This window comes from Remersonia thermophila, chromosome 1 (genome assembly GCF_042764415.1).
Source record: "Remersonia thermophila strain ATCC 22073 chromosome 1, whole genome shotgun sequence".
Taxonomy (NCBI): Eukaryota; Fungi; Ascomycota; class Sordariomycetes; order Sordariales; family Chaetomiaceae; genus Remersonia; species Remersonia thermophila.
Genome location: NC_092217.1, coordinates 231,601 through 253,660, shown reverse-complemented (window position 1 = coordinate 253,660; position 22,060 = coordinate 231,601). Strand labels below are relative to the sequence as shown.

At 57.3% G+C, this 22,060-nt stretch overlaps 7 protein-coding genes across 7 annotated transcripts; 2 read left to right on the top strand and 5 right to left on the bottom strand.

The window, feature by feature from the left end:
- Window positions 1-1,734: 1,734 nt before the first annotated feature.
- On the bottom strand, window positions 1,735-2,416 carry VTJ83DRAFT_69 (uncharacterized protein; the record flags this gene model as incomplete). The annotated part of the gene is made up of 3 exons (XM_071013661.1): window positions 1,735-1,832; window positions 1,940-2,227; window positions 2,326-2,416. 3 exons carry the CDS (start codon window positions 2,414-2,416, stop codon window positions 1,735-1,737), a joined length of 477 nt encoding a protein of 158 aa, XP_070869422.1.
- A 2,739-nt stretch (window positions 2,417-5,155) lies between these two features.
- On the bottom strand, window positions 5,156-6,848 carry VTJ83DRAFT_68 (uncharacterized protein; the record flags this gene model as incomplete). Its single annotated transcript, XM_071013550.1, has 6 exons — window positions 5,156-5,193; window positions 5,255-5,636; window positions 5,690-5,723; window positions 5,796-5,968; window positions 6,025-6,070; window positions 6,130-6,848. 6 exons carry the CDS (start codon window positions 6,846-6,848, stop codon window positions 5,156-5,158), a joined length of 1,392 nt encoding a protein of 463 aa, XP_070869421.1.
- A 989-nt stretch (window positions 6,849-7,837) lies between these two features.
- Window positions 7,838-9,412, bottom strand: VTJ83DRAFT_67 (uncharacterized protein; the record flags this gene model as incomplete). Its single annotated transcript, XM_071013439.1, has 1 exon — window positions 7,838-9,412. The coding sequence occupies one exon, from the start codon at window positions 9,410-9,412 to the stop codon at window positions 7,838-7,840; it is 1,575 nt and encodes a 524-aa protein (XP_070869420.1).
- Window positions 9,413-11,405: 1,993 nt separating this feature from the next.
- On the top strand, window positions 11,406-12,329 carry VTJ83DRAFT_66 (uncharacterized protein; the record flags this gene model as incomplete). The annotated part of the gene is made up of 1 exon (XM_071013328.1): window positions 11,406-12,329. One exon carries the CDS (start codon window positions 11,406-11,408, stop codon window positions 12,327-12,329), a length of 924 nt encoding a protein of 307 aa, XP_070869419.1.
- A 131-nt stretch (window positions 12,330-12,460) lies between these two features.
- VTJ83DRAFT_65 (uncharacterized protein) lies at window positions 12,461-14,120 on the bottom strand (the record flags this gene model as incomplete). The annotated part of the gene is made up of 4 exons (XM_071013217.1): window positions 12,461-13,522; window positions 13,579-13,650; window positions 13,717-13,994; window positions 14,063-14,120. The coding sequence occupies 4 exons, from the start codon at window positions 14,118-14,120 to the stop codon at window positions 12,461-12,463; spliced, it is 1,470 nt and encodes a 489-aa protein (XP_070869418.1).
- Window positions 14,121-15,361: 1,241 nt separating this feature from the next.
- VTJ83DRAFT_64 (uncharacterized protein) lies at window positions 15,362-16,353 on the bottom strand (the record flags this gene model as incomplete). Its single annotated transcript, XM_071013106.1, has 3 exons — window positions 15,362-15,713; window positions 15,854-16,117; window positions 16,304-16,353. 3 exons carry the CDS (start codon window positions 16,351-16,353, stop codon window positions 15,362-15,364), a joined length of 666 nt encoding a protein of 221 aa, XP_070869417.1.
- Window positions 16,354-17,288: 935 nt separating this feature from the next.
- Window positions 17,289-20,145, top strand: VTJ83DRAFT_63 (uncharacterized protein; the record flags this gene model as incomplete). The annotated part of the gene is made up of 5 exons (XM_071012995.1): window positions 17,289-17,296; window positions 17,383-17,620; window positions 17,687-18,395; window positions 18,453-19,710; window positions 19,773-20,145. The coding sequence occupies 5 exons, from the start codon at window positions 17,289-17,291 to the stop codon at window positions 20,143-20,145; spliced, it is 2,586 nt and encodes an 861-aa protein (XP_070869416.1).
- Between the last annotated feature and the right edge of the window lie 1,915 nt (window positions 20,146-22,060).

Sequence of the window (22,060 nt, the reverse complement as noted above, 5' to 3'; positions counted from 1 at the left end):
GGGGTTGATCTTGTCTGCTCGGGCACACCACAACTTTGTACACCCGCCGGTTGGGGTTCTGCCTATGGAGACCGCCCTGTTGGGCTCTGAAACATACAGCACAGCATCCCGAGGTACCCCGCACGTTTGTTCAGCACTAGGACCATAGACTGTTCTTTACTTCCCAAGTTTACAACGGCTTCTGACCACTTTAGTGCGCACTCTGCACCCTTGATCTAAGCTCATCATGGATAACGACTTCAGAATTGAAGCTAGGAGGTGGAGAGCACACAGCACAGGGCAATATCTGGCGGAAAAGCATGTTGTAGATACTTTGGTACACCACCCAACAATCTACATTTGAAACCGCCCCGATTCCCATCTCATAATGCATCACCTCCAAGCCCGGGAATCCGGTGTAGAAAAACGCCTGCTGAAAGCCGAAGTCGAGCTCTCTATATCATATCATCCTCATCATCGCCCTCCCCGTCCACTCCGTCGACTCCACAAACGGCGTATGCACACCAGGCATCCATCAAGAACCTCTCATCGCCATGGCTCATGATCTGCAATGCCCCACCGGCCCCCGCCAGTCCGTCCTGCGCACCCCAAACTCCTCGCACATGCGCTGCTTCTCGTCGTCCCGCCAGTCAGGAACAAGGTTTCCGTTCCTCCTTGAGGCCCAGGACGCGGTGGAACACTGCCAGACGGCCGGTAGTGTCGTGACCAATAAGGCCATCTTCGGTAACCTGCAGGCGTTAGGCGTCAATGAACACGGGGTGCATGTCCTGTCCCAGTCAGCCATGAAGCCAGAGACATATCCGAGGCGGGTGAAGGAGTGGGTGCTGGGCTCGCCCAGGCCGTTGAACGAGGAGACGCTATCTGGTGGGCGTTTTAAAGGTGCATGTGGGATTGACATTGCAATATCCAAGCATGATTAGGTATATTTAGAGCAACTGAGGTGAGATCTGGAGAGACCAAATCCGTTTATCGCACCTTCATGGCGTGATGCCGAACAGCAATGGCCTGTGTGATTCAACATGTGGTGGTAGGTAAGGTAGGTAGATAGTATCTTAGTTCTTCTCTTGAAGATGTGGTTCCTCTGGTACCTATTTAATTACTTGCGTTTTCCAGTGTCATCCAGATGGAATGTGTAAACAAACAATAACCCTGGAAACCTACACGACATCAAAACCAAAGCACAGATAAAACGGCCCCAAAAACACTCATCATACAAGTGTCCATGGAGTTGATGGACCGAAATGAGTTGTTGACTACCTAGATACCATCGGTCCCTGAAGTTCGGTGGAAGCCAAGATACTCAACCTCGGATTGTCAGATCCGGGAGACACGGGTTGAGGCACGTGAATCCGAGGGTTTTTCAGATATGCTGTGGTTGTTGGTGTCAAGCGTCACGTTCACTTGGCATTTGCCAAGCGATGCAGAAAAGGCCGCAGCGTAAAAAATCTGGCCACCCATTTTCACCACCTTGCATTACATGCCTCCTGTATCGTCTTTCTATGATACAAATCACCGGCTGTCTCTATCGGGTCCCATGAGAAACAAACGCGGTCCAGAAGACGGGAAGGCCGGGGCCCTGGTTTCCCCACGGTGTTGGTGGGCCCGCGCTAAAATCGCTGCCGCTAGCCTGCCCCATCTCAACGGTTCTGTCCCCACTGACCCGCCCATGCTTCTCGCCAATTCCACAAGCTCGTTGCTGCCAAGGTGCGATGCGATGGCTCCAGGGGAACTCATCTAGTAGGCGTAGAGCAGCAGGAAGGCAAGCATGACAGCGAACAGGCCAGTGGCTTCCGAAAGGGCGAAGCCCAGGACGGCGTACGAGAAAAGCTGGCCTGAGTACAGACAATTTGTCAGATTGCTGCATTTCGCTCAATTGGTCCACAGGCAAATGTGGTTGGTGTCGCGAGACTGGGAGCTCAAGGTGAAATGCAATTCTTACCACGCAGAGCCGGATTGCGGGCAACGCCGTTGATAAGCGCCCCGAAGACGGTACCGATACCGACACCAGCACCAGCCAGGCCGATGGTGGCAGCGCCAGCGCCGTGCGCCTTAGCAGCCGCGAGAATGGCGGCGGCCGTGGACTCGACGACGACGCCACGGGATTGCGTGGTGTTGCGGATCACGGTGGAGGCGAAGGCGCTGCGACCGCCATTGAGGAGCAGGCCGTTGCGACCAGTCGCCAGGCGCGCGGTGGAGTGAGTGGAGATGATGGAGCTTGGGAGACGAGCTAAAGTTTCGCGAGATCGAGCTTGGTAAATAACGCATCCGGGGAAGCGGGCAACAGGCCCACTCGCCGGTGGGCTGAGTGGAGCACGGAGAACGTACCCTGACCATTGCGAGAGGTTGACATGAGACGGAGAGGCTGCTTGGGAACCATGCGCGCGGCAGCGCCAGACACCCGGCTGGAGGCGAACATTGTTGCGATGATGAAATGAATGGAGTTGAGGGTAGTGTGGAAGGGCTTGGAGGGTGTTTTGGATGAAGTTGCAAGAATGGAAAAAGAGAAAAAGGGGACGAGAGGAGAAAAGGACGGCCTGGGTGCGGGGACTGGTTTCCTGAGGCACCAAGGTGACACAACAGAGATGGAATGGCAGGAGAGACGACGCCTGTGGCCAATCGCAGCCACTGAAGAAAAGTGGCAGCAGGGTTGCGCGAACAGGCTTGTTTAATTCCGGCAAGAACGGCTGCAGGAAGTCGGGGTCCGGGGAACCTGGGGATTCGGGTGGGGAGAGGGGGAGAGCGCAACGGATACCGACTGAGACGCGCGGACGACGGAATGGAATCTGTATCTCAGAGAGAACCTTCATCAATGCCATTCTGCCTTGTAACAAAGCTTGGTGCTTTGGATTCGAACCCCGACTCTCACGCAGGCAATGAACTTCCACGTTGTCCTGCCGCATCTCGCTCCCGGTTCTTCGCACATCTGGGCATCCCAGGGAACCACCAACCGAGCCCTTGCTTCGTTCCGCTTCTCTACGGGGAAGGAATGAGCGCAAGCTGTCAGCTGGCCAATCTCGGCTGGCGTTAAGCAAGGGATGACATTGGTCAATCCCTTCCGAGAAGCTCGCCACGTCTGTCTGCAACTGTGAACAACCCGGGCCAAGCAGAGCAGAGGAGATTTCCCTCCAGCGTGGCATTTTAGTAAGAGGGAAAAAGGGGAAGCATGGCGAGCTACAGGCACATTAGTTCTTGCTCAACCTGAACTTCACGGGTGATGGCCATTCATTGTCCAACATGGATCGTTCTGTGAGGATCTAGACGACAGATCTTTTGACTTGACAGTCTGTCCCAAGCGATTATTCATGATCACCAATGCCTTGCTGCAACATCCAATAATTGCCTTGTTCGATTAACAGAGGGAAACGACAGAGCCGGGCAGCTTCATGGAGAGCTCACAGTCATATGACCGGGCGAAAGGGCAGTGTCGATGAAAGGATTCCGTATGTTAGAGCACGCGATGTTCAGCACAGTGAAATATAACGCCTCTGTGGTTTCTTATACATCCATCAAATCCGTCCATGATGTAGCCTGGGCGGCCATCATGACACGCCAATGCCTTCACGACAGTTTGATAGCCACACATGTCGTTCAATCATTTTGTGGCAATACAATGGATCTGTATGCAGACGAGGTGGTGCGAACGCTTAACAGCCCGGGCGTGCTATGATGAAAGGTGTAAGCTCCTGACGTCTGTCGCAACGGTCATTAGCCTGACGCTCTTAGGGTTGTGGCTTCGGTAACCTGATGGCCTACTACGCGGTACATGACGTCGCCCTACCTCCAAAGTTTGATCACATTCCACTGTAAACATCAGCCCGGGACCTGACAACATGTATATATTTGCAGTTACATAGTGAACATGATCTTCGTTGGATTGGGCGGGAGTCCTTGCGGTCTAAGACCTGGCAGTCCCATCTGTGAGGCAGTAAAGTGTCATGCATATCACATGCGATGGAGATGTCTACCGCATTTCGTTCTCACCGAAGAGGCCCAGGCCCGCGGCCATTGTCGGAAACGTATCCTACAGCATCTCTTCCAGTCCATTACACACTCACCGCAAGGCTCTGCGGTCAAGAAATGCGCCTTCTCGTCTGGGTGGCAGGGGTGAGCGAGTCAGTTGAGCCCTAGTCAGTGGTTTGAACTGCTGGCCGGAGCCATTCTGCTCCCATTTAGAGGGGCTGGCGGGTTTCCATTTATTGACACCTCGGACCTCACCTTGATGGAATAGAATATGAATTTAGTCTCGCTTAGCACTGTTGTTCTTGAGCAAACTGAGAACAGTCCTTTGCGCAGGTGCATGCCCATTCAAATCAATTGCATGCTCAGGAGTTATACAATGCCCTATTTGCTCCGTGGTGTCATAGATGGAGCAATACCCGATCTAGGTCGCTCTCCCTCAGTGGCTCCATGAAGAGCGAGCGTGATGACAGCTCACATGGATAGACTTTAACAACAGCTGTCCTACCCGCATTACAAACAATATTGTGCTACCTTGATCAACTTGCCAACTGTGAACACCCTCCAGGACCTAGCTATGCTGACCCTTTTCATGACAAATACGTAGAACGCATTCTTGAAATCAGCTAACTCCATCTGAACTCTCCAAACCGGAAAACCCAATTCTTTGTCCATTCTGGAAACGGACCCGTACCACGCTATGGCGATCGCAATACTTCCACAAGAGACCTATATACCTGACTATGTCGGGGATGTCACGTCGACTTGGGCATAACTGAGAGCCCTGAAAAAGGAACCATAAGTTTTCGTTTTTTTCTACTTCTTATCTCTTTCTTTTTCCCTCTTTTCACTTACTTTACTTTACTTGTCCTTTTTTCTCTTATTTATTTTAACGTCGGAGTGAAAGTTACACAAAGTTACTCAAGTAGGAAACATGGAGTTGGAGTCGTTGTATCATTGGATGTTGGAGGACTCGGAAGTTCACAGTTATCCATGGCATGCAGACGTCTCAAAACACCTGTCGTGCTCTAGCAAAAGCGACATCTTTGATGCCCAAAGACACCGGGCATCCTATATACCGTACAACAAGATCATAGCCTCATTCCTCGCTTAGCAGTTCCAGGTAGAACTCTCCCACTCTCACGCCACACCCCCATCGTACACAAAACCAGTCCCTTGCACTCCCAACATATCTCGCTCAGACCAGCGGGGGCGCACCGGGCAGCTCGGAGAGCCCTGTCAAGCAAGTCAGCATCCATCCACATGGGCCGCAAATCGGCAATCAGCCCCGACGTACACTTGTTATCGCCAATGTCCTCCCTCGCGTTCTGCCTCTTCGTGCAAGCGATGGCTTGCGCGTCGGTCTGCCTCTTGAGGGCGGGGCACCGATCACCGGCACACTTCGTGTCCATGGCCCGCTGCAGGGCATCGCCCTGCCAGCCAAACACGTAGTCTCCGTGAAGACCGTACCCGGTGGGGTCCCCGTGGCTCCAGTACCACGGGGACGACCCATCCGCGGGCCAGTCCGCCTTGTTGTTGAACGCCCTGGTGTCGTACATGATCTCGTACATGACCTGGGGGATCCTGACGGGGTGGCTAGCCGGGCAGGGACCGCCGGACTCGAAGGTGCCGGAGGCCGGATAGGCGATGTGGGATTTGTGGTCAGGGGTATCCAGGTTCTTGCTAGGTTAGTCCCAAGCCTCAGAGATTCGGACTAAGCGGCGTGTCTTACCTTCCCATCCCAACAGGAACCGAAGGTCACAGTCCTGTTCAGGAGAGGTTTAGGTTAGGACTATTAATAGGGTCAACGATCGAGGTTATTGGTGGCGCAAACTTACACGCGCCAGCCGCCGCCGCAGGTATCCTTGGGGAAGGCCTTTGTGTCGGCGCCCGTGCAGGGCGCGCCGCCAAAGGGTTGTTGCTGCATATTGTGCTCGCAACGGTAGCAGAGTTGGCGAGGGACGCGGTTGGGGTCGCGGTTGTTGGGGTCGCCGACGAGCATGCGGAAGCCCTGGTGGTTCGGTCAATGAGCGATCGGCGGCAAAGGAGGAGCAGGGGGCCACGAACAGGAGGGAAGGCTGTAACGCGGGCGCTGGGCTGGTAGCCGCGGATGCTGATGCGCAGAATATCTTCAGAATCAAGGCCAGAGCACCCGGGATGACCAGAACCCACTAGTAAACCGTCATGCCACCCTTGACGTTCAGTCCGAGGTTGGCGAAGAGCGGCACCATCTTAAAGGTACCATTCCTAGCGCGGAAGTACAGATTGGCGGTCCAGTAATTCGAAAAGTCCTCCGAGTACGTGCAGCTCGTACAGGTTGACGCCTTGGAAGGGTCCAAGGAGCTGGGGTCCATGGTAACGTTGAACGAGTTGCCGCCAATAATCTGATGCATGTGCGGCGAGGGGAGAGTGTCTGGGTTCACCAGCGGGTCGACCCGGTCGATGGTGAGCTGAGAGCAGCCAAAGCGCATCAGCTCTTGGGCTGAGGTAAGGGAAGCGGCCGTGAAGGCCGCGAGGGTCGGTTTGAGCCACATGGTAGGCAAGTCTTTGCGCGAGTGGTGATGTGACTGCGCCGTCCAAAAGGGAGATGATGTGTAAGTGAACACAACGACAGCCGAGAGAGGAAACAGAACCAAGACATGACGGGAGTTGGCTTTCCTATGGTCTTGGCTTGAATATATCCCCCAGAGCGCTTCTTCATCAGCCTCGAGCTGACACTCCATAGTACCCCAAAAACCCAGCATAACCAGGCTGCTGCTGTCACTGACCTTCTCCGGATACCGGCAACCGCGCGCGTCCCCCCAGCCGCGACGCCGGCAGAGCAGTGCCGAGGGGCGCTGCCTTTGGGGCGCGTCGACCCTAGGTAGATCGGGGATGGGAGTGTCAAACATGTCATTGGCACGGGTAATTCAACTGTATATTCATGCCAAGTCCGGGGGAGTGTGATTCGGCGTCTAGCATGGACTCATATCCACCAGGGCCACCGATTGGCGAGCTCGTAGATGGGTGCTTTCTAGGTACAATCAACTTGGAAAGTAGTATATATTTGGGTTTTGTTGGATATAGCTAACCATGGCATAGAGCACGACAGCCTTATGAGGACGTACATGCGGGTCTGGTTGTCAAAAGGAAGGCAAAGGATGAAGATCAAAGTGCCGCTATTTATGTTCCCGCTCCGGCAGTTCATGTCGGCAGCTTGGTGACCCATGGGCTGCCTGAACCGAGTACGCCTGGGAGATCAGGTGCATTCGTTCCGGGGATTTCGTTTGTACTCAAGGAATGTGGAGATTGTATCTGGTGTCTCCCCAAAAGACAATGATGGTCGGAATGCGCTTGACACTCCAAGCGACACACAATTGACCTCAACAGCACTGTCGGCGAACCGACATAGATGGGCTGGACTTGGTCTGGAGTCGTACCACAGCGGCAGTCCCATGAATGTTCGGCTCGCTTGTCGGGAGCCATGTCGGCTGCCCAAGATATGATTTCTGCAGCCAACCGGAACCATCCGCGTCTGACCACCACCAACGGTCCAACGACAAAGCCCAAAGCCATCGTAAAGCAAACGAGATATGAAGAAAGCAAAGGGTATTATTATTCATTGTACATATGAGACTCGCAATCTAAGCATCAACGATCGACCAAAAGTGCTATGATACATGGATGGGTATACGACAAAGGAAAACGCGAACGCGAGCCTGCCGGGTATGAGTTTCTCTCCCCATAATTGTCCGTGAACCAAACCAGTCCGACATCCTCTTGCCTTTCCGAGCAAACCAAGCAAAGACTAGAAGGAAAAGGCGAAAAGAGAAAAAAGAAAAAGAGTGTAAGTAGTGGACGGTGGTCTCCGCAACCCCACCGGCACCGTCATGTTGGTTACCTAGTTAGCGCCGTTGGTCGTCAGAGCTGACCCCTTGGCCCTCTCCACCTCGGACATGTTGGTCGCCAGACGGCCAAACTGCCACTCCGGCAGGGTGATGCCCGTCTGCTCGTTGATGGTGGTCATGAGCGGGGGCAGCATCTGGTAGACGTTCCTCATGGCAGCGATGCCGTTGCCCTGCGCGCCCGAGCCGCTGCCCTCGGCGCCCGCCTCGGCGCCCGTGTTCCAGATGCTAATCTTGGGCTGCAGGCCGCGCACGGCCTCGGCGTTGGCCTTGGCCAGGGCGACGTAGGTGCCGTTCTCGATCATCATGTAGGAGAGCAGGCCGGCGGGACCGCCGAAGGCGGCGCTCATCTTGGCGTAGGCGTCGGCCTTGGCGGCCAGACCCTCGGCCTCCTTGAGGGTGCGCTGCAGCTCGGCCTCGGCCCGGCAGGTGGCGGCGTACGCCCAGGCGTCGGCCTCCTGCTTGGTGCGGTAGGCGGCGACGTCGGCCTCGGCGCGGGAGCGGTAGGCGGTGGCCTCGGTGTCCTGCTTGTCCTTCTCAAAGTTGGCCTTGGCCTGGGCTTCGATCTCGTAGGCCAGGGCGTCGGCGGCCTGCTGCTTGGCCTCGCGCGAGATGGTGGCCTTGACGACCTCGCTGGCGCGCAGGCGCTCCATCTCGGCGGCGGCGCGCTTGATCTCGACCTCGCGCTTGAGGTCTTCGTCCTGGGCCTCGGTGCGGCGGTTGGCGCTGATGCGGGCGATCTCGACGTCGCGGTTGAGCTCGGCCTTGCGGGTGGCGAGGATGGCCTCGGCCTGGGCGCGCTCAATGTCGCGCTCCGTTTTGCGCACGGCTGTCTCGGCGTGGATCTTTGCGATTTCGCGCTCCTGCTCGCCCTTGCGCTGCGCCTCGCCGACGTTGCCGCGGAGCTGGGCCTCGGCGACGTCGATGCGGGCCTGGTTGGTGGCGCCCTCGTGGGCCTTGCGGCTGAGGGACTCAAAGTAGACCGAGTTGGGCGCGTCCTTGAGCTCCTTGATGTTGGCGTTGTAGATGCGCAGGCCGAACTGGTCGAGCTCGCTCTTGATGTTGCGGAAGATGCGGCGCTTGAAGACCTCGCGCTCGGTAAAGATCTCCTCCATGGTCATGCTCGAGACGAGCACGCGCGTCTCACCCTCGATGATGCCCTTGACGATGTTCTCGACGAACTGGCGGCTGTTGTCGCTCTTGGGGGAGCTGCCCGAGTCAGCGAGGAGGATGGCGTACTTCATGAGGGGGTCGCCGTCCTCGCTGCTGCGGTTATGCTGATGAGCAGCATCAGCATCTTCTTCGTCCTCGAGCCCCGGCATGACCGGGGGTCCGCCGCTGCGGTGGCTCACGTCCGGGCCGACGGTGAAGACGACGGGTAGCAGGAACTGCAGCTTCTCCTTGGTCATGGCCTGGAGGTTCATGGCATAGTCGTGAGGCTGCACGCTGAAGCGCATGCAGCGCTGGAAGGGCCAAACCCATGCCGCCTTGCAGATCTTGACCTGCTTGATTCCCATGCCAGTGATGGCAAGGTACTCATCGGGAGCGGCAACGCGGTAGGAGGCCATCATGACGGTGGAATAAAAGGGTTCAAAGGTTGTTAAAATTCGATCCGCAGTAGGATCGAGGTCCGGTGGGGAGTGTTGAATGTAGAGAGTTGGGTGGTGGTTGTTGCGGTGAGGTGGATGCCCTTCACCAAATCGGGAAAGTCTTGGTTATAAGTGATGAGGATGTGACCAGAAATGCTTCGCTGGCCACCACAACGATGTGATGATGTGGAATATACAATGATGGAGAGATGCAGCGAAATGCGACGGCAATCGTCTTGTATTTGTACACCTTTCTATTCATCCCCGACCGCTATTCATTGACCCCTACGATGCTGCCCATGTGGTGTGGCGCAGCGCGGTTCATTTCCTCCCTGCGCCCTTGGGCGGTCTTGGGTGTTCAGTGGCCGCACGTGCCCGTCCTCAATGGTGCTTCGGTCGGTGCGGGAGGACCGGGGTGCCTTGGCCAGGGGGCGCAGCCCCCTCAGCAGCATGCGCCAAGCGTTGGGCGTTGCACAACACAACGCGCTGCGAGCATTGCCCGGCTGCGGCGTGTGTTGATTTTGGGGGCCGTAAACAACCAACCCGCCAACATTTATTTCAAAATCAAGCCAGCATACGCAGTAACACACCAAAATGAAATGCTCCTACGGAATATCGCAAACTGGGAGCTAGAGAACAGAGCCAGGAGCCGTGCCGACCTCCAACCTGGAGTTTTCTTCGCAATGATCTGAAGTGGTACGAAGTAGGCTTGAGGTACGATAGCAGGTAAGGAGGTGTGGCCGTTGCTTGTCTCGCTTGGGCCCGCCCTGCAGCCCAAAGCTACGTACACCGTATAGTAGGGTAAGGCACATCATGGTTGGTCCCAAGATATGGGGAGAGCTACGGTTTGCTGGGGTCAGACCAGTCAGGTCATCGGGAGCCTCCGCCTATGTAACCATCAGACGGCCCTCGGTACCTAAGTGAGCTCGCAGACATGTCGATCCGCAGCCGAACCGAGTCAGAAAAACGGCGTGGTTCGGGGCTGGGGGAGGTACCCGTCCGTAAGACACGGATGCGACTTTGTGCCTGCTAGATTCAGATTGGTTGCCGTCAAGGCAGTCCGGGTCAAACACGTCGTGTCGCAGTCTCGGACAAGGCGATAAACACGAGCAATACTACGAAAGCCGTATCGATTCCCAGCGGTGAGGGTGTAGCATTAACGGCACAGCAGTCCCAGGGCAGGTCATGTCATGGGACCGCCGCACACGTTCTTCCTCCAAGGTCGTACCTGTCCTCCATCGCAGGAGATAGTTATCCATACATTGTGCTGCATTCAGAACCGGCGCACCTCTCATCCCTGGACCTCTAGCTTATTGGCCGGCAGAGAAAAGCACTAATACTACGCAGTATACGCAGTATACTCAGTATCGAAGAGCCCCGAAATGCGGGGCACAGGCGCTCGGTCTACACAGTAAGGTACCCCACTGTGAACAGCACACCCTTGACAATATGTACAGCACATAACTACCCGCAGCGTGGTAGGTAGTTCGGTGACTAGTGTGCCTGGGCCGCCGTTCCATCTCCGCGTGGGCTTTGTGGCGCTGGGTCCCCCCACTATGGAAATTAGCTGTCAGCACCCGGTCTAGCTTAGCCACGCTAACCCCAACCCCGGACCCTGCTGCGAAGCGAGGGCAGACCACGAGGCATATCAGACGACCTTATGGCAGGCCCGTCGTCCTTGATCAGATCAACGGCTTGTTGTCCTGGACTTGTTGATCAAGGTAACCTGCTCACAAATCTGAACCTCTGAATCGGGGAGCGTCTTTTTGATGCCATTTGCGTTTCGCTTTTCTCAACTTTGAGGGTGCTTTTTCCTGCAAGCAGCACCATCAAGTAAGCGACAGCCATCATCCGTCTCTGACATCACCAATCATTTGTCAACCCCCCGGAAGAGCAAGCCGCCGCCTTCACCACCGCAACCACAGTAACCAAGGCAAACGGGCCACTCTAGTAAAAAGCATTCCCTGTGTCTAAAATGGGCCTCACTCCCGACCCCGACCTCCCCCCTTCCTACGCCGAAGCCACCACCACCTCCACCGCCGCCGCCCTCTCCCCCTCTCTACACACCCTCGATCCCGCGACCGGCCTCCCTCCCAACAGCCCCCTAACGCTGCACCTCCGCGCCCTCCCCGCCCGCCTCCAGGCCGCCCAGCGCGCGCGAGACACCGCCGCCGCCTCCCGCGCCGCCGACCTGACGACTCTCCTCCTCCCGCACGTCGAAGCGTTCCTGGCCGATGTCGCCAGCGGCGGCGCTGACATCAAGACGGCCGAGCTGACGCTCGTGCCCGCCGGCGCCGTGCCTCCGGGCGCCGAGGTGAGCGGGGTGCGGGAGCGGGCGAAGGCCGGGGAGCTGGTGCGGGTGGTCTGCGTGGAGGTGGTGGAGGGGTGGCAAAGCGAGCAGCAGGGAGGCAAGGGGGAGGAGAAGAAGAACAGCGGAGAGGATGCGACGCTGCAGAGGGTGGTGGAAAGGCCGTTTGACGGGGAGTGGGGCAGGTTTGATACCGAGAGGCGCGCGGAGCTGGGGGAGGATGCGGAGGCGCCGGAAAAGGCGCTGTGGTTTCGCGACGAGGACCTGGCGAGGCGGATCGCGGCGTACTTGCGGCCGGAGCCGAACTTGCAGAGGAAGCAGGTCCAGGCGGCGGTGGTGGAGAAGAAGCAGGAGGAGAAGGCCGGGCGGTGGGGGCTGGGGCTGTTCGGGAAGAGCAAGAAGAAGGAGCCGTTGGTGGCGGCGCCCGACGGGACGCCTCCGGGGGTTGCGGCCAAGGTGGAGGTGGATGAGGAGCTGGTGAAGATGACGGTGAAGGCGGACGAGATCACGCTCAGGAGAGAGAACGAGTTTGGGGTCTGGGAGACGAAGACGGGGTGGGGGGTGGTGGTGAGGGTGAAGGTGAAGACATGACAAAGATGGAAGAGGCACGGAGCGCGAAATTAGATACCACGATGCTCAGTCTCTATTCATCGTTGACTAGCTCTCCGCGACAAATGCAACGCTTTTCCAAGATGCAGCCAAAAGTTCAACAGCATACAACGCTAAGCCTGCAGCCCTCTGAGCACGACCGCCGCCCGCACCTTGGCCCCCGACCCAACGTCGAACCACTTCTCGAGCGTCAGGTCCGTGGCACCCAGCACCTCGCTCAGCGGCACCTCAACCGCGCCCTTTTCCGTCTCGCCATCTAGCAGCGCGATCCGCACGGGCGCGCTGTCGGCCAGCGCCGGGCCGCCGCCCAGCAGCGGCACCCGGAACGCCTGGTCCCACGACGGGTTCTCGATGTCCACGCCCGGCGCGTCCGTCTTGATGGCGGTCCGGAAGGTGGCCGCATCGCCCCAGGTGACGCGCACGCTTGGCTTGGTCTCCTCGCGGCTCGCCCCGCGCACGCCGCGAGCCGCCGCCACCAGCACGGTGAGCTGGCCGAGCAACTGGCCCTCGGCTGCCGAGGCCGTCAGGCTCTTGGCGTCCGCGACGAACCGTAGCAGCTGGCCCGCCACAGTGACCTTGCCGCTGGTCGGCTCCTCCTTGTGCGTCAGGGAAAGCTCCTTCCGCCCGTCCTGCTCGGCCAGCAGCGCACGGACCGTGATGCTTGCCACGCCGATGTCGTCGTCCGAGTTGGCCTTGTCCTCGTCGTTGACGTCGACGATGATCTCCTGGTCGAGGTCGCTCACGATAAAGTCGCGCGTCTCGTTCCACTCCGGGTGGCGCGAGTTGTCGATGGTCCTCGTCTGCCACCACTCGCTCTTCTTGGCCGACAGCTCGTCCGGTCCGGCGCCCACGCGCACCTTGGCGTAGCAGTCCGGCTCGTCGTGCACCAGGCGCTTGAGGAAGTTCTTGCCCTCACTGCTCTTGCCAAGCTCGGCGCCGGACTGGACCGTGAGGCGTAGCACGCCGATGGGGTACTGGTAGGCGCGGAAGATGTCGGCGGTCGGGTCCAGCTTGATGAGGAAGCGGTTGGGGAGGACGGCCATGGAGGACATGATGCTGAGGACGATCTTGCGGATGTTTTTGTCGATGAAGGAGAGGTTGGCGACGTGGGCGGCATCGGTGTAAGTGAACTTGAGGTAGGGGGGGTTGATGAAGGCGGCTTGGGCGGCGCCGATCTGGGGGATGTTAGAGCGCGGGAGGAACCCTAGGGGAAAAGAAAAGGAGGGCTTACCAGAGGGATGGTGTCGGTGAGCGGGCAAAGAAGAATCTCCAACCGGCCGCTCAGCTTGATGTGCTCGACTCCCTGTGCCGTGTTAGCACCGTGGCAGCAGCATTGGATTCGATGGCGGCCCGATGGTCAACAACTCACTATCTTGGGCATCATCTTCGCGTTCAGCTCGATATCGCACTCTCCATCCCACTCCACATCAAGGTCGAGCTTGATGCCTCCGCCCGCCGTGGTAGGGGTGACGAGAATCTTGCCAAAGTGCATCGGCGTCGCTCCGAGGTCAATCTTCTCAAACCGGAGCGTGTCGAGCGGCGCCGGCAGCAGCTGCGCGAACATGGGCTCCACGATATCCTTGATCATCTTCCCGCTGGCCACCCGGATGTTGGGCCACAGCAGCTTGACAATGTCATTGAGGAAGCCTGCAAACGTCTCAGCACGTTCATGGGATGCGCCCCTTGCGCGGGAAGGGTGGCCCGGAACCACTCACCAGGGTCCTGCGGCCCGTTGGCCGAGGACAGAGCTTGGGCAACAGAGGACAGGTCCATGTTGGCTGGCGTCTTCGGAATGAAGATTCTTCTGCTTCTCAAGTCGTGAATACCAGTTTGACCTTTGAAACGCCGTTACCTCAACGGTGATCGAGAGAAAGGGGGGGGAGGGGGAGCTTAAGTCCTCCTGGCGGGGTAATCAGCATTCAATTAGTCTCGGCCCGCTGCCAAGTGATGTCATGTTAGGCCAGGGGGGCTGTGGTGAGTGGAGAGTGTTAGCGTGTTTGGATCCGGGTCTGGAAGCCCAACACGACGCTTGTGTTCAGCTTAGCTGTACCCAACGGACTTGGCGTGGAGCTCCTGAGGGGATGTTTGTTGAGCAGGACGATCTGGTGTGCAGGACTACGTGGGAGACCACATCTGTCAGGAATCATGCGCGCCCCCAGCGAGTGTGCTCGTGACGGCCTAACCCATCTCTCTGTAATACTGTGTACCTACGTTTCCCTTCAACACATTCAAAGACAACAGCGCCTCGGCCAAAGCATCGCCGTCCAACACCGCAGTGAACGTAAACCGCTGATTTCGGTTCGGATGGAGAATCCACTTCTCAGCTCCGCCAGGGTGTGCGGGGAGGTGTTTGCCACTCGTCAGCTAACGGTGCATTTATTTGCGCATGCAGGCCTGCACCCTCGTGTATATCACTTTGGTGGCCTCATTCCTCACCTTCATGCCAATCTGGTACGGCAGCGGCTCCAAAATGACACGGGTATCCGTGGCCTGGCCGTCAATGGGAATAGGCTCTCCCGTACGGGGGCAACTCTTCTGGTTCGGGTGGAAGGCCCACAGGGTCGCCGCGCCAAACACAAAGGTTTCTTCGTCAACGATATTTGGACCCAGACAGGCTCGGCGGCCTCAGCCAAACGTGTGCATGCCGAAGCCCTCACGGAAATTTGGATACCGCGTCAGGGGCTCCTGATCGGTAGGTTGGCCAGCCCGGCTCAAGCCAACGCTCGGCTCAGAAGTTGTCGCCGTCGGGGTGCTTGTCGGAAACGTTCTTGATCTTGACACCGTTAAACTCGTCGTCTCACTCGGCCCGATGCGGGACCCCTAAACATGATGAATAATGCACGCTCCGTGGTTAGCCTTTGGCATATGTTCGGAGAGACGAGATCGCTGCTAGCCTTGACGCTCATAAAGGGGTGCATTCGACCTCTACCTCATTGTCTCTACTTCAAACTCACTCTTACGGTCGGAAGGCGCGAAAAGTCCTGCACCCTGGGTATGCGGTCGCCATACTTCTGCTACTCCGGATGCAGCGCTATGGCCATGAGGAACAACTTGAGCAGGCCGCTGCCCGACACCACGCCAACCAAGGTCAAGAGCCGGATCATGCAGCTGGCAAAGACCTGCTGGTCTTCGGGCTGTTCGAGCGTCTCGTTCCCGCCTTCGCGCCGCAGCTGCTCAAAGTACCGATACACCCACGTGTCCGCGTTGGCGCGACTTTGCGTCGCATCGTCCCAGGCCAGGCAGGACATGACGCGGCCGCAAAGCTCGCGCGTGTAGCCGAGAAAGGGCGCCGGGTCGAGCAGGAACAGGCCCAAGTGCCGCTTCATCTCCATGTCGATGTGGCCGTAGAAGTAGTGGCGGTAAGGCCTCGTTCACGGTGGCGTGGACCTATTTTCGTTGGGCCTGCCAGGTATCCGATGCCAAGTCGAAAGCCTTCCTGCTCTGTCGATAAAACCAAGGGGAGAGGCGGCGGCATCGTACCGGTACGATCCATCAGTGCCACATACGCCGGCCCCTCCTTGTGGTCTAGGATGCAGCGGAGCAGGGGGCGGCCCGAGTAGATATGGCCACGCTTGACGAGCAGTTTCTCGGCACTCTTTTGGTCTGACACGATGATCAAGGGCTGGCTGAGGGCACGTGTGTAGTAGATGGGCCCGTAGTTGTAAGCCCATTCCTTGTACTTGAGCCAGAGGGAGAAGCGCGGAACATCGTGGATGCTATCGATGATGGGAAACAGGTGAGGTGCCGGAAAGCGGCCTTGCAGCTTGTGCCTTTTATGCTATGAGAGGATCTGGTCGATGATGCAAAAAAAGCAAGCTGGAAATGGCAAGGTAGAGAACAGCCAGTGTGAGTCCCGCCATGTTATCTATGTAGGTTCCTAGGGGGTAGTTCCTAGGGGGTAGTTCCTCGTGTCGGTGGACATGCAAGACAACCAAGGCAGATGTTCGAAGTCGAACCTAGTAGAGGAGAAGAAGGTGAAAGTTTGCTGACAACAGAGGATTGGCATAGGGATGGCTTATAACAATTCTACGATAGGCACGGCAGAGGGGACCATGTCAATGGGTTGGTCCCTGTACCATGTGCTGTCTCACGTCGGAATGCGAAATGCAAGAATCAAGTCATGAGGCTGGATGCGATATGCGTGGATGAGCCTGTATCATTAGAATATAGCTGTCAGAGGGACATGGTATTCAGGGTGGTTCTCCTGGGGCGTGGTGTTGATGAGGCTTGACCATGTTACTCTAGGTCCATGATAACGAGAGCAGCATCCAATCAATATGACCATGTGCGATCCACGTACGACAAGCGGAAAAGTGTCGTCGAGGAAGTATCTGCTCACAGCTGAAGAATAAGCATGTATGTACAGTATCCCTCCTTGACATGTAGCTACCTGCCAGCCAGCCTTGACAATGGTGACCGAGTCCATCTCGGACTCGGAGGTCGAAATTGAGGACGACCTGTGCTAACCCTGAGGTGCACAGTAAATACCTACCGCAGTAATTAACCCTGGAAGTGGACTCCACGGGTGCATCCTCTTTGGTTCGGCTAGAAGTGGGGCACATCAATGGACGCCCGCGTCCATTCTTCCAGGTTGTATGTGCTCCTAACTACAGCTAACTACAGGCCAAGGTCGGGTGGGGCAGCCTTGGCGCGGTTCCAATGGATGCGCCCTAGCTGGGGGGTGCCATGCTACTGGGCGGGACGAAGTTTGACCCCCGCCCCCCCACCAAACAAAAGTGAGGCCTGACGCGGGGCCCTGATCCTGTGCCTGATGACATCAGCAAAAAGGCACTTCGGGAACCACGCACAACCTTCGGCCACGGGACGGTCCGTCTCCAGTTCCTTGCTTGGGTTTCCATTCCCAGGACCCTACCTAGACTTGGAGCCAGAGGATAACCCGTGTTCAAGCCTCCTTCGGCTTGACGCCTGACCCAGGTCAAGATGGCATCGTAAGTCGGGGCCCTCTGTTGACCCGGAAGAGCCGGCGACGGTCCAAAGCTCACAGCTCACCACTAACATGACGGCCTCTTCTCAGCACCATGCTATGGCTCGAGTTCCGTCGCTCGGCCCATGTCTCCCTAGGTTCGGCCATCCGCCAGTACATCTCGGACAAGTATGACCAACACCCCGACATGTTCCGCAACGACCTCGAAGTCATCGATGCCCTCCGTCGCGACGCCGTGAACTCGCAGGACCCCCACCCGAGCGCCATAAAAAAGCTACAAGCCTATGCTGCCCAGCTCGTCTGGGTGAGCGGCAAGTTCCCCATTGATGTGCGTGTGCATCACGGGCCCTCTCCCAAGACACGCCTCGCGACGTGACTGACCCGCAGGCGCCAGATCGGGGTCGACTTTACCTGGTACCCCTCGCTGGGCTATAACACCGGCCGTCCTATAGCGCACAACAACCTCCAGTACGAGCTCATGAATGTTCTCTTCAACCTGGCCGCCCTGTACTCGCAGCTCGCCGTCGCCGCCGATCGCTCCACAGCCGAGGGTGTCAAGTCTGCCGCCAGCTACTTCACCCAGGCCGCCGGTGTCCTCAAGCATATGAAGACCATTGTCCTTCCCGAGCTGCGCATGCCAAACCCCCCCGATGACATGGATGACGCGACCCTCTCGTCCCTGAACCAGCTGTTCCTGGCGCAGGCACAGGAGTGCTACTGGCAAAAGGCCGTATCCGACGGCTACAAGGATGCCTCCGTTGCCCAGCTGGCCGCCTGCGTCTCCGACCTGTACAACCTGGCCGGCGAAGCTGCCATGCGCAGCGATGCCATCAGCTCTGCCTGGATCCATCACGTCAGCGCCAAGCACCACCACTTTGCTGCCGCCGCCCAGTTCCGCGCCGCCGCTGACTGCCTCGAGAAGCGCAAGTACGGCGAGGAGGTCGCGCGCCTCACCGATGCTCTGGCTTGCGTCAAGGAGGGTCTTAAGGAGACCAGGGGAAACTATCTCAACAAAGCTGTCGTGGATGACCTTATGAAGCTCAAGGCTCGTCTCGAGCAGGACCTCAAGCGGGCCGAGAGAGACAATGATAAGATCTACCTGCGTGAGTCCGGACATCCCGTCGCCTCCTCCCGGGAAGACTGGTTCTGACCGTCCTCAGAGATCGTGCCCTCAAAGCCCGAGCTCGCCATCCTCAAACGAGCCAAATTGGCCATCGACCGCATCCCACCCCAGATCGCCAACCCCCACGACTACCTGGGCGAGAATGCCGAGTTCGGGCCTCCGCTCTTTTCGAAGCTCGTCCCCTTCTCGGTCCACGTCGCCATCTCCATATACGAGGAACGCCGCGACCGCCTTGTCAATGCCAACATCGTCGCCGAACTCGAGTCGATGACGGACAGCCTTCACAGTATTCTGTCCAGCCTCAATCTGCCCGGGTCGCTGCAGGCGCTCGAAAAGCCCCTCGGCCTCCCCTCTACCCTGGTTCAACATGCCGAGGAGATCCGCCAGGTGGACGCCCTCCACCGTCTCGAGCGCGGTCTCCGCGACATTGAAAAGCTCTGCGCCAGCGACAAGATGATCTTTGAGGAAGGAAAGGCCCTGCTCGCCGCCGAGGAAGAGGAAGACCGCAAGCTGCGCCTCAAGCACGGCACCCAACGGTGGACGCGACCCGAGTCACGCGCCGACCCTCGCCACGATGGCGGCGCCAAACTCTGGAATCAGGTCGCCGAGATCGAGGGGTATCTAGCCTCCAGCACGTCCAGCGACGCTATCGTTCGCGAAAAGTTCGTCGCTGTCAAGGACACTCTCGCCATCCTCGCCGGGCCGGACCGTGGCATCATGGACTACATCCCTAACAGCCGGAAGACGGAGATACCTGAACCCCTCAAGCCAGCCATAGGGCGACTGCGCGGGGTGTACAACGACGTCTTGCGGCTTGAGTCCCGCCGCAGAAAGCGCGTCGAGTCTTTGCGTGTTCGCGCCAGGGCTGACGACATCAAAGAGGAGATTTTGGCCGAAACGGCCCGTCTCGAGCGCGCCTATCCCAAGACAGCCATCGTCCCGGCGCACTTCGACGACTTCTTCACCAAACGTCTTGATCGGCTTTATGAAGCAGAACTGGAGATGGTGGAGAAGGAGAAGGCGGACCAAGAGAAGATAATCGCCGACTTGGAGCGGGCCAACCGCGAATTCGAGTCGCAAAAGAGGAGCCTGGGCAAGCAGGGCAGCCATGAGAAGGAGCGGGAGCGGGCGCTGCAGAAGCTCGATGCGGCCTATTACAAGTACAAAGACATTGTGAATAACCTGGAAGGGGCGAGAACGTTTTACAATGATCTGAGCCGCATCGTGGAAGGCTTCAGAATTCAGTGTAGGAACTGGGTTTCCGCGAGGCGGAAAGAGGCGCAGGAGTTGGAAGAGTGAGTCCAGACGTGTCCGTCCTGGCTTGGCCTGGCGTTTATGCTAACATCCAGTCTCACAGGGAGCTCTCATTGCCTTCGCTAGCCTCCCTCACCCTCAACCCAACCAACGCGTCATCCCATCAAGCACCGTCATCGTACCAACCCGCGCCGAACCAAACACCATCACGCTACGCCCAACCCCATCAGCATCAACAACAGCCGCCGCCGCCGCTACCACAGCAGCAGAACCCGCCTGTCCAGACGCAGATCCAACAGCCGCGCCCAATACAAGTTGCACAGTCAGTCGGGAACATGCAGACTGCGTGGTCGCCGGACATGGGGATACGCTTTGCGGGTGCTGGTGGTACGCCGGGTGGGAGACAGGGTGGAGAGCCTCCCCAGACACAGAATTCAGGGACCTGGCAGCCTGGTATGGGAATTCGGTTTGGTTAGCAGCTGTACTTGGCTTCACCTGGTTGTCTTCTGAGTTGATTCTGTGTCGTTTCGCCGGGATTGCCTTGGGCCATCAAGGATGCTTCGCGGCGGAGCCTCTCCTGGAAACCACTCAAACGGCAACAGCGGTGTTCAACTAGACTTGCTCGGTCGTAGTATATGTAAAATACCAATCCTTATATCTGTACTTCTCTACTGGAACTCACTATCGTTGAACATGTCCGCCGTTGGATATTATGACGGTGGGGAGGACGACGGGAGGGAGGTGGGCTCCGGTTGTCGAGATGCATGCGATGAACAAAGCCTAGCTAGGTCTTTGCGCCAGGCTATTTTTATTCAATGGCACCGAGTTCTGCATTGCCATCTGCGACGTTACCGATCTAATTCAACACAAAGTTTCTTGGTGGAGGAAATGCGGCCAATTTTGCTCTTTGTTCATAATTACTGCCCTGCCACGCCGCCCGTTTTAGTTTATTAAAGTTTGCAAGTTGGGAACAAAGCATCAAAGATCAGACCTCCTTTCCAGCTAATCCTAGTTGCCTCCGCCCTCTAATACTCTTTTACGGGCTTTTCAGATCCATTTTCCATTTCAAACTCCAACATTGGTTGGCCTAATTATCATCCTAGCTCGACACGGAGATCATTGTCGACGGCTCCAAGGCATCTCAAGACCGCAACCAACAGTGCTCGAGCCTATAATAAAGTCCATACGAGAAGTCCGCCGACAAGGTGTGAGGTCGCAAGCAAGGCCGGTAAGACGGCCCACCCATCCAGCTCCAATAGATCGGTCACTACACAACATCAATCGTCAAGGGGTCGCAACTGGCTTCCGGGATTACGTCGACCACAAACCATCGACCCTTTCGATCTTCCAAACTCGCCGATGCGCACCAAACCCGACAATCCAGGTGGCATCTGCAAGCCGGCCGCTCTACAAGTCGTCACACCTATGACGCCTGTCATCCCGTGGCATCTCTATGGGTTTGAAGATCCCAGTGGGCCAGGGAAGAAGAACGGTCCAAATCAGGCGTCATCAGAAGGACCTAAAGCGCCTGTTTCGCCATTAACGAAACCGCCGCGACGAAAATACGCGATGGTCGATAAGGGGAAGCCCGATGCTAGAGAGGAAGCCGAGCCTACAACACCAACGATATCCGCTTTCTACCATGCCCACATCAGCCCGTATGCTTTTGTGATTCGCCAAAACCATGGGCCCAGCGGTACCAGAGATGAGGTCCATGCTTATGACGACTACAACTACAACGGCGGCGGCTTCACCACCGCTGAACTACCCTTAGGTAGAGTACTTCAAAAGGGCACGGTTCTCTGCCCTCCCTGTTTCATGAAAGCCCTCCAAAGATGGGCAAATTTTCGGGACGGAGTTCTTCGCGTCCTCACACTGCTTGGGTGTGACGACGCCATCGTGCGAGTGTGTGTGTTGAAACGAGAGATAGAGGAGGCAGAGCGGGAGGTGAGATGGGCGAACTTTCAGAGGGCAGTTAACTCAGGCTGCAGGCTCGTCCGTCAGGACGGGGTTGACGATGATGCTGGTGATGAAGGATGCAAGATGGCAGAAGAAGGCAATGATATCAAGGACGACAGTCCATCCATGGCATATACTCAAGCGGCGCGGAAGAGGAAGAAGGGAAACGGGGATGACAGTGAGGACGGCGGAAGGAGAAAGAAGAGAGGGAGACAGGACAAGAAGACCGCCACAACATCAAGATCAGGGCCTCCGTGGACGCTGCGAGTACAACAGAGCACGAAAGGGGGCTCGAAGAAGACGACTAATAAAGCAAGGACAGCAAGGAAAGTCTCAAGCGTATCGGCCAAGAAGATTATCATCACATGCGACGGTGGCGACAGAAGAGAGGAGCTGCACTATACAGACTACCCGGCCGACACTATCGGCTTG